Below are 11,673 nucleotides of genomic sequence, written 5' to 3'. Positions count from 1 at the left end.
AATTTATATTGGAAGATAAAAAATATATTGTATTTTTGGCTCTGAAAAAGTTATTTTGCTTTGGATCTTTAGTCATTTGGGTGATGAAGAAATTATTGAATTATGAACCGTTTCCTACTAATTTGAGATATTACTGTAAAAGTTAAAGTTGCTTTTATGTTTAGAAAGTTTTACTTTGGTATTTGTATATGGTAGATACCAAAATAAAAATAGATTCTTATATGTTTTGAAAGGAAATTATATGAAAGTCAAGCTTATTTTCACATGAGATGATCTTATGCCTTACTTGAGAAATACTATGAGTTAGTATTATGTATGTAGAGTTTTCACCGTATTAGAAGGATGTAATGATGATATTTAATCTTTGATTCAGATGAAAAAAAGTTCACCAATGATTGTGTGATCACCTTTTGGTGGGGTGTTATCGTATTGAAATTGCCTGGCAATGAGGCTGATTAAGCAACCTCTTGGTGAATAATCCACTAGGAATTAAACCGACAATATTTGTGTCTATGAATTGTGATTGCCAAGGCGCAATAGCCATTATAAGAAAATAAATCTTTCAATGGGAAGAGTAGACACATTGTCTTGAGACATAATGTGATAAAGCAATTGCTTAGAGAGAAATTTTTATACATATTATGTGTAGTAAAAAGAGGATTTGGCCGATCCTTATAAGTGAAACATCAAGAGGTTGAGACTTTTGCCAATTTGAAATGTATCAACAATGATGGTAACCCAACTTATGTGATTGGAGATCCCATGAAGTAGGTTCATATGGGTAGCAACAAGTCATTAGATGATCAAATGTGCACTATTAAATTATGTCTCTCCCTATGGTGTGTATGTATATTGTGCAAGACTGCAAGGAATGTGCGGCTAGGTTATTAAACTCTTAATCCAATAATCCATAGCGTATTGTAGGTGGTGTATTATGCTGCAGAATGCACTTGATGGATGGATCTATATGAGTGTGGAGTGGGGCCGCTCCTATAAAATTTGTGGTAACATTTCTAGAGCACTCATGAAAACTAGGTGCGTACATGGCCTATTAGTGCAAAACCAAGATAACAACAAAAATTGTGAGGGTATAATATGATGAATAAGGTCTCTAGCTTACAACAAGAATTTTTTGGTTCATAGAAGTTATCAACTTCACCAATTATTCTGTATGTTAAATCTTATTTTATCTATATCTGGTTCATAGTCTATAAGACACCAGATGAATTTCATTATACCCGAAACACAACAAATTATGCACTCTTTCTTTCTTTCTTTATTTACTATTTATCTTTTATATCCCCTTTGAGATATGCGGGGGATTGTTGAAAAATTAGTAATATCTCAAAAGGTAATGTTCATTTTGACTTGGAAAATCTTTCTCATTGAAATATTATTTACATCTACTTATTATTTAGTAAGTTATTTTATAATTAATAGAGTCAAATTAGCTGTTATCTAGCCGTGGAGCAACGCCTATATAAACATGGTCTTTGAAGACCTAAATACACACTTTCTAACATAACTTTTTGAGTCATCTTCTTCCTTTGAATTTTCGGCTAGTTTTGTTTCCGGTTTTATAACTGGAAGAGCTTGTTGAGTCCAATGGGATACGTCTAATTTTATTCATTGTGTGGGCTAAATATTCTTGCCTCAAGTTAACCCCTATATTCTCCATAACTAATTTGTACACCATAACTAATTTGTACAACAATCTTAAGGGTATTTACCCACTTTATTCTTATGGAGAATATCAATTAAATATATTATTCTCGTTGACAATTCTGCATCGTTGCTGTTGTATTCGTACTTTTGGACCTCAAAATTGGACTCTGGTGGACTTTAAACACGGTAGCTTGTTCCACTTGATATGTTTTTATGTGACATAATATTTAACTATCAGGTACGCGTAATTGGACTAATACCTCCTAAATTTATATCATTTTCTGCTTATTCTCGAGAATAAAATAGGTAGATGAACTTTGGCCTCAAGATGATATATATAATGTCCTTCCAATTTTAGAAGTATCTATAGTTATATATTAATTGATAATACGCATGGATTTGTATTTTGTAGTTTGTAACTGTGTATATGCATTTGCATTGTGAAAGACACAACACATTAATTTCGTATGTCTTAGAGCTGCTTTTGTAGTTCTCTGGATCGTGAGTGTTTTAAATTTTCTATTAATATCTTGAAAAGGCAATATGGTATTCATTATTTCGGTAGTCGCGGAATTTTCTATTGTCAAAAGTACCGGTTGGTTTATGTTGCTTGAGATTATGAGAATAAATAACGAATTGCATAGTCAATCTGATGATCTTTGGAATAAAGTTATATTATTAGATTGTTATTTATAAAGTAGAACTCCTGAGTTATGAATAGATTATCCCCTTAACGTAAATTTTTTGCAAGTGTCGGGGTCGAGAATGTATTGCCAACAGTTATGTAGCCTGATCATAAGGGAAATAATGAGGAAAAATATTTATTAAAATTATTACAATGAAGTCATACAAAATTGAGATTTGTTGTGGCGAAAATTTATATTGGAAGATAAAAAATATATTGTATTTTTGGCTCTGAAAAAGTTATTTTGCTTTGGATCTTTAGTCATTTGGGTGATGAAGAAATTATTGAATTATGAACCGTTTCCTACTAATTTGAGATATTACTGTAAAAGTTAAAGTTGCTTTTATGTTTAGAAAGTTTTACTTTGGTATTTGTATATGGAAGATACCAAAATAAAAATAGATTCTTATATGTTTTGAAAGGAAATTATATGAAAGTCAAGCTTATTTTCACATGAGATGATCTTATGCCTTACTTGAGAAATACTATGAGTTAGTATTATGTATGTAGAGTTTTCACCGTATTAGAAGGATGCAATGATGATATTTAATCTTTGATTCAGATGAAAAAAAGTTCACCAGTGATTGTGTGATCACCTTTTGGTGGGGTGTTATCGTATTGAAATTGCCTGGCAATGAGGCTGATTAAGCAACCTCTTGGTGAATAATCCACTAGGAATTAAACCGACAATATTTATGTCTATGAATTGTGATTGCCAAGGCGCAATAGCCATTATAAGAAAATAAATCTTTCAATGGGAAGAGTAGACACATTGTCTTGAGACATAATGTGATAAAGCAATTGCTTAGAGAGAAATTTTTATACATATTATGTGTAGTAAAAAGAGGATTTGGCCGATCCTTATAAGTGAAACATCAAGAGGTTGAGACTTTTGCCAATTTAAAATGTATCAACAATGATGGTAACCCAACTTATGTGATTGGAGATCCCATGAAGTAGGTTCATATGGGTAGCAACAAGTCATTAGATGATCAAATATGCACTATTAAATTATGTCTCTCCCTATGGTGTGTATGTATATTGTGCAAGACTGCAAGGAATGTGCGGCTAGGTTATTAAACTCTTAATCCAATAATCCATAGCGTATTGTAGGTGGTGTATTATGCTGCAGAATGCACTTGATGGATGGATCTATATGAGTGTGGAGTGGGGCCGCTCCTATAAAATTTGTGGTAACATTTCTAGAGCACTCATGAAAACTAGGTGCGTGCATGGCCTATTAGTGCAAAACCAAGATAACAACAAAAATTGTGAGGGTATAATATGATGAATAAGGTCTCTAGCTTACAACAAGAATTTTTTGGTTCATAGAAGTTATCAACTTCACCAATTATTCTGTATGTTAAATCTTATTTTATCTATATCTGGTTCATAGTCTATAAGACACCAGATGAATTTCATTATACCCGAAACACAACAAATTATGCACTCTTTCTTTCTTTCTTTATTTACTATTTATCTTTTATATCCCTTTTGAGATATGCGGGGGATTGTTGAAAAATTAGTAATATCTCAAAAGGTAATGTTCATCTTGACTTGGAAAATCTTTCTCATTGAAATATTATTTACATCTACTTATTATTTAGTAAGTTATTTTACAATTAATAGAGTCAAATTAGCTGTTATCTAGCCGTGGAGCAACGCCTATATAAACATGGTCTTTGAAGAGCTAAAGATGTTTTCTAACATGACTTTCTGAATCAACTTCTTCCTTCTATATGCTGGGTTTCTTTATTGAATTTTCTGCTAGTTATGTTCCTAGTTTTATAACTGGAAGAGCTTGTTGAATCCTACGGGATACGCCTAATTTTATTCATTATTGTGTGAGCGAAATATATCCTTGACACACCTCAAATTAACTCTTATTCTCCATAACTAATATTTACAACATGATAGTGTATAAACATACTATACTATGAAATATAATGTAACGTACTCAACAAAGAATACTAAATTCCATACCTAAGAAGCTAGATTTAGTAGAATAGCTTCTAAACAGTAGAGAAATGAGATTTAATCAAAAGATTAATGAGAAAGAGAGAGATCACTTGGATATTATCTGAATGAATGTCTGCTCATATCTAGTGAATTCGTTTACTACCTTCTAACAACCCTAACGACTAGTGGCGGAGCCACTCATTCGCAAAGGGAGTCAATTGATATCCCTTTGTTGGGAAATTATACCGCATAGATAGGTTAAATATTTTATTTTTATGTATATATATTATGTGTTGACTCCATTTAACTTTTTAATATGCTTACTTATTTATATTTTGACTCCCCGTAGGAATAATTCTGGTTCAGCCACTGCTAACGACCCTTCTAACCAATTAACTGACTAGTGTAGTAGGTTGACTCTTACACCCTTGTGCTTATTATTATACAAATACACCTCTATCAATATATATTGAGATTGGCACATAACAATTCTCCCCCCTTAAAAGTGTTTGTCCTCAATGACAAAATGAGGAAAATGCTGCTTGAGATAATGGACATCCATCCAAGTGCTATCCTCCAATGGACAATTAAACATTTCACCCGGACATGAGAAATGATCCTGGTGATCTTTTCCACTTCCCTGGTGTCTAATACCTTTTTAGGTTCGAGTACAATATAAGCATGTGGAGATAATGATATGGGTAAGTCTGGAACTGCAGGTTGTGTATCCAAGTTGTTTCTTCAGTAATGAAACATGGAATATATTGTGTATCTGGTAAGTGACTGTGCCCATCTTCCTTAAGACCTTAACAGGACCAAAGTACTTGGCATTTAGCTTGTGATAGGAGTGCCCCTTCAAAGACATTTGCCTGTAAGGTTATAACTTGACATACACCATATCTCCTTCCTCAAAAGATCTAGGGGATCTTTTTTTATCAACCCGAGCTTTCATTCTTGCTTGGGCCAACTGTAGATGATGTTTCAAGAGTCTTATTGTGCTTTATCTTGCTTATAAGCTCCTATCTCCTTCACCAATGAGCTATGAGTCATATAAGGTAGGTGTAGTGGTGATTTTTGACCATATAATACATCAAAGGGTGTCATCTTAATGGCAGAATGATAGGTGGTATTGTACCACCATTCTTCAGATGGAAGCCATTTTACCCATTCTTTGTGTCTATCACTGCACATGTACCTGAGGTATCTTCCAAGCATTTGTTGACAATCTCAATCTGCTCATCTGATTGAGGGTGATATGCAGAAGAGAGGTGCAACTGTACTCCTTGAACCTCAAACAGAGCTTGCCAAAACTTACTCATGAAGACCACATCACTGTCACTGATTATTGTTTGTGGTAAGCCATGCAATTTGTATATATGATCCAGGAAAAGTTGGGCTACTGTGGTAGCAATATAAGGATCTAACAAGCTAACAAAGTGGGCATACTTGCTCAATCCATCTACTACTATCAATATGACAGATTTATTGGGGATTTAGGAAGTCCTTCAATGAAATCCAGACTGATATGTTGCCAATCCTTCCGAGGTGTAGGAAGAGGCTACAAAAATCTAGGATAACTAACATTCTCCCCTTTGCATCTCTGACATACCTCACATTGTCTGATATATTGGTATACATCATTTCTCATCTTCTTCCAATGATAAACTTGTCTTACTCTGTGTAAGGTAGCAGCCATGCCTGAATGTCCCCCCACAACACTATCAAGAAAGGAGTGCAGAATGTTCCCTTTGAGAACCAACACACACACACACACACACACACACACATATCTATATATATATATATATATATATATATATATGAGAATGGGTTATCCTCGAGTTGAGCAATCAATTGATGTAGATGTGCATCCTCAGCATATGAATTCCTGATCCTTGAGGTGAAATCTGAAGTAATAGTCGATATTGTCAAGAGCTGAGCTTTTTCTACTGGATATCTAAATAATTCACCTGCCACTAGATTTGCTTTGCCCTTCTTGTATAGTATAGTGTAATCATACTCCATCAATTTAGCAACCCATTTCTGTTGACTATGTATTGATGTTCTTTGCTCTAACAAATATTTAAGTGGTTGGTGATCAATTTTAATGATGAAGTGTTTCCCAATCAAATAGGGTCTCCACTTGTCAATAGTTGTAACTATTGCGCACATCTCCTTCTCATAGACTGATAGTGATTTGGAGCCTAATGCTTTGCTCATATAGTCAGGGGGTGCTCAACATGCATCAACACTGTCCATATTCCCAAACCACAATCATCTGTTTCAATCACAAATTCCAAGTAGAAGTTTGGCAAAGCCAATACAGGTGTAGTGCTCATGGCAACCTTAAGTTGTTCAAATGCCACAATGGCTTCTACTGACCATTCAAACTTTTCTTTCTTTAATAGATCAGTTAGGGGTCTAGCCATGACCCCATATCCTTTGGCAAACCTCCAGTAATAACAAGTTAGTCCTAGGTATCCTCTGATTTCTTTGTCTGTCTTAGGCAATGACCAATTCTTCATCACCGAAATCTTGCTAGGATTTGCAGTCACTCCTTCTTGAGTAATGATATGCCCCAGGTAATCTACTTTTGTTCTTCCAAAATAGCACTTGCTGAGCTGTACAAATAAAGTGTTCTCTTTCAGAATCTGGAAGGCTTGTTGTAAGTGCAATAAATGGTCTAGCCATGTAGTGTTATAGATGCGTATATTATCAAAAAATATTAGTACAAACTGTCTTAAGTAAGGCCGGAATATTTGGTTCATTAAACTCTGGAATATTGAAGGAGCATTTGTTAATCCAAATGGCATAACTACAAACCCATAGTGGTCATTATGAGATCTAAAGGATGTCTTCTCTATGTCCTTGTCAACCATCCTAATCTAGTGATAACCAGATCTAAGGTCCAACTTGGAGAAATATTTAGACCCACCCAATTCATCTAACAACTCTCTATAATGGGTATGTGGAATTTGCCTTTGACTGTGCACCCATTTAGCTACCTATTGCCGATACAAAGTCTCTATGTACTATCTTTTTTTTTTACCATGACAATAGGGGAGGCATATAGGCTTACACTAGGCCTGATTACTCCAGATTCCAGCATCTCTTTAATCATCTTTTCTATCTCATCGTTCAGGCTGGCATGATATATGTATGGCCTAACATTGATTGGTGATGTTCCTTCTTCAAACATTATCTTGTAATCATAAGTCATGTGTGGAGACAAGACAGTTGGTACTTCAAATGGAAAGAGTAATCACCTAGTAACCTCTACAAGTCATTAGGGACATTTAGCTGTTGAGAGTGCACACTAATGACCTGTTGTTCACTGGGTTGTACAAAAGTTGTGAACATCATACTAACCCGAGTAGATTTAGCAAGGACTCTTTGCATCTTGCGGTTATCTAGCAACTAAGGTTCCTTTGGTGTGCTTCATCTCAAAGAAACATTCTTGCCTCTAATCTGGAATTCCATCTTCAATTATGTGAAGTTCCATTTTATGTCCTCTAGGGTTACGAGCCATTGTATGCCAAGAACAATATTTGCACCTCCTAAGGGCATTACTAGCATGTCAACTCAAAACTCTACTCCCTGCATCTTTCATGCTACTGTTGTGCTCATGAAGGAATTGTGCACTCTGTTGCTATTAGCAACTGCTACAGATAAAGGAGGAATTCTTTCTAACTTGCAACTAAGTTTCTTGGATGTTTCAAGATCCATGAAATTGTGAGTGGACCCCGAGTCTATCAACACATGCACCATTTTCCTTTTGATTCCACCCTTCACCCTCATACTTCTGTAATCTATTGTACCATCTAGAGCATGAACTGACATTTGAGGGCTTAAAGTAGACTCATCAATGGCTCCTTCCTTACTTAAACCATCACTTACCTCCCACTCCTCTTCCTCTTCTCCCACCTCCAAGAAGTAGAATTGTTTCCTTCCCCAACAGTTGTGACCAGGGATAAACTTTTCATCACACCAGAAACACAATCCTTTAGCCCTCTTTTCATCCATCTAAGCTACAGAAAGTCTTTTGGATGTCCTCATCACAGGTTTCCCACTAGAGCTAGGTAACTTGGTATCTTCGATGAATTTGCTCTGCCTAGTTCCTTGGTTTATAAGTAACCTCTTAGATTTGAATGCCACGCAGAGGCTGGGGTGGGTAGGAGAGGTCTAGAACCCCACAATGTCATCTAATTTTGTTCCTTTGTAGCTTTAAGGAATGTTCAGCCAATTTCGCCAAACTATATGTTTTTATTAGAGTCCTCGGCCCCAACATTCTAACTTGGACTTTAATTTCAGGTTTCAATCCCTTCAAGAAAAAAATAATTGAATATTCCTCTAACAATTCTACTTCATTAAGTAATACATCAAATTGATCATAGAATTCCTAAACACTTCCAGTTTGTTTTAACTCAATTAGTTCAGACATAGAGTCCTCATGCATCGTATGCCCAAAACGAAAATGTAAGGCCCTCCCGTGATCATTCCAGTTGGGTAATACCCTTCCCATTCGAGGTTTTACCAAAGTCCTATGCCATTGTAACATCTTTCCCTCTGTATTAATTGCAGTAATTTTAACCTTTTTTTCTTCAAAAATCCCATCATAATAACAAAAGGTGCTCACTTCTGTAAATACACCCCCTTAAATCCTCACTATTGAATTTTGGAAAATCGACTCCTGAATTCCGATTATTATTTGTGTCACGACCCAATTTTTCCTCCATTTGGCGCCTTGATGGCACCTAGTATTATGGACTAGGTAAGCCTAACATTAACTGAAATAACAACAATATCTAAATAACATTTAACAATTTTGAAATAGAAATCTCTATAAAATTTACAATCCCAAAATCGGTAGTACAAGTCATAAGCTCTACGGAGAGCTAGAAAACCTCTAAATACAACTGTTCCAAAATAGGGGTAAACAGTGTAAATACAAAATTAGAAGGTGACTCTGAAACCTGCGAACGCAGCAGCAGGCTTAACTTGAGTCTCTACAGCAACAATCCGCACAGCTAGCTAATGATCAACTGACTTCGAAATACCTATATTTGCACAAAAATGTGCAGAAGTGTAGTATGAATACATCACCACGGTACCCAGCAAGTATCAAGACTAACCTCAGTGGAGTAGTGACGAGAAACAGTCAAGACACCTATTGGACTAAATAACCTGAACAAGTATAAGTGTAGAAATGACATAGTACGATATCTATATAAAGACTACGCATTTTCACGCCCCAATCCTTGGGGAGCGCGACCGGCACTCAACCGAGTGAACCCGGTCAAGCAAGCCTATTAAACCTTTCCTACCCGACTCATTCATAATCCAAAAAGGGATCGCATCACCATTTGTAAAACAGGGGAGAGATCAGTTATATAAATATATAAACGTTGCTAGCTCATTTTTTCTTATATACATTATGCCATAGTTGAGATTCCAAAATACAACTCGATCCAACGACCACTCCAACATACATACATGACCCACATAAACGTCTACGGAGCCTCTAAGGATACAAAAGAGCAACATGACAATGCCGGCAACAAGTCCCCGGTTATACCTCAAAATATGAAAACTTATACAAAAGAAGGACTACATGACCCCTGGAATAAATGGGGCTCACCAAGATTGCTGTGAGGAGAGAATGAGAGCACCACTATCTGCGATCGGCACTATCTGCGATGGAACCACCTACATCCATTCAAAGATGTAGCGCCCCCGGCAAAAGGGATGTTAGTACTATCGAATAGTACAAGTATGTAAGGCAAACACCAATCTTAGTAGAATGAACAATGAAACAAAGAAGAGGCAGTCATAATAATCAATAAGTACTTCAGAGAAATACAAAGAAAACACCAAGTAACGATCACATAGTTTTCCATTCAATCTTTCCATCTTTTTAGGTTAATAATCTTTAGTGCCAAAGCCACAACTCACAATGCCACCGTGTTTTTACACGGAGTCCGATCTCGGTCCGACCGGCTAAGCCATCTCAAGTGAGACATATCCATATCCACAATGTAAATCAATAATTCCACCGCAAATGCCACCATGTGTACAACATGGCGTCCGATCTCGGCCCGATCGTCTAAGCATCTCACTTGAGACATAACCTCTTTCAATTGTTCACTCAATTCACATTTCCTTCTCATCTTTCGTTACATGGCACAAACAAACTCATTTGTTAAGTAGTTCTTAGCACTTGGGGACATTTTACAATTCGAGTCTTTCCCTTTTTATTCGTTCAGATAACATCATCATTCATGTCGATAAGTACCATCACATAAGGTATTGCACATATAAGGGAAGGAATTTGGAAAATCATAATAACGTTCTCAAGTAGCATGATGACATGGTAAACATCTAAAACAATTAGGGAACATGAAACTTTCAACCCAACTTACACCAATTATTCGGACACCAGGAGTTCGATTCTAAGAAGAAGAGAGTTAGCCATGCATACCTCAATTGCACTTCTTTAGACTCTACAATTATCTGGAACCCTTATCAACCTCAATCTATTTTAGCAATATACAAATTGAAACCAAAATTAGAAAAATGTTCATGGTTCTAGTTCACTTTTTCACACTCTTTTACCACATATGCATGCAAGATAAACAACCCTCATACCCATGGACCATCTTATTAATTACTCATTTTCAGTATAAGTTTCAAAATTTAGGGCTAGGGTATAGATTCTTACCTCTAGGATGGAGGCCTAGGTTGCTTTCCTTGATAATCTTCAAAGTTTCAAGCAAGAATTGAAGAATAATTGATGAGGATTACTTTCTCACTCCAAGGCTCCCTCTATCACTCTATAGTATCAGAAAATGAGCTCAAAATAGATTATGACATATGTTATATCGACACAGGGTCGAGTAAAAAAATTAGAAATTAGGAGCCCCGACATAGATCTGCAGTCACATATGCGGTCCGCAAAGTGACCATAGAAATGGCCCTCAGGGCCCTGAACTTTTGGCCCAGGTACGCGACCAGTATGCGGTCTGCATACTTATTCTGCGGTCGCATAATGCACATCAGAACTCCCTCCGCAAAAAACCCAAGAGGGATTATACAACCGATATGCAGTCCGCATATCGATTATGCGGTCATATAATCGACCGCAAAATTGACCTCAAATTGGCCAAACTTACTGCTTCACTCTGCGGCCATTATGCGGTCCGCAGAGTGATTATGCGGCCGCATCATGGGCCGCAGAAATGTGTTCTTCTGTGAAATATTTTTCTCTCAGTCCGTAGGGTACTGCGAAATATTTCTACTATAATAACGCAGGAATCTACCTTGGCACCACGAAACCCCGAGTTTTTGGTTAAAATTTTTACGGGTCC

General features: G+C 36.2%; 1 protein-coding gene across 1 annotated transcript; it reads right to left on the bottom strand.

Annotated features, from left to right (window-relative positions):
- Positions 1 to 6,525: 6,525 nt before the first annotated feature.
- LOC142175329 (putative mitochondrial protein AtMg00860) lies at positions 6,526 to 7,529 on the bottom strand. Its single transcript, XM_075241912.1, has 2 exons — positions 7,359 to 7,529; positions 6,526 to 6,930 (listed from the first exon to the last, which is right to left on the bottom strand). Exons 1-2 carry the CDS (start codon positions 7,527 to 7,529, stop codon positions 6,526 to 6,528), a joined length of 576 nt encoding a protein of 191 aa, XP_075098013.1.
- Positions 7,530 to 11,673: the final 4,144 nt, after the last annotated feature.

Source organism: Nicotiana tabacum, chromosome 21 (assembly GCF_000715075.1).
Source record: "Nicotiana tabacum cultivar K326 chromosome 21, ASM71507v2, whole genome shotgun sequence".
Taxonomy (NCBI): Eukaryota; Viridiplantae; Streptophyta; class Magnoliopsida; order Solanales; family Solanaceae; genus Nicotiana; species Nicotiana tabacum.
The sequence above is the reverse complement of the archived record's forward strand: the minus strand, read 5'-3'. Positions and strand labels throughout refer to the sequence as shown.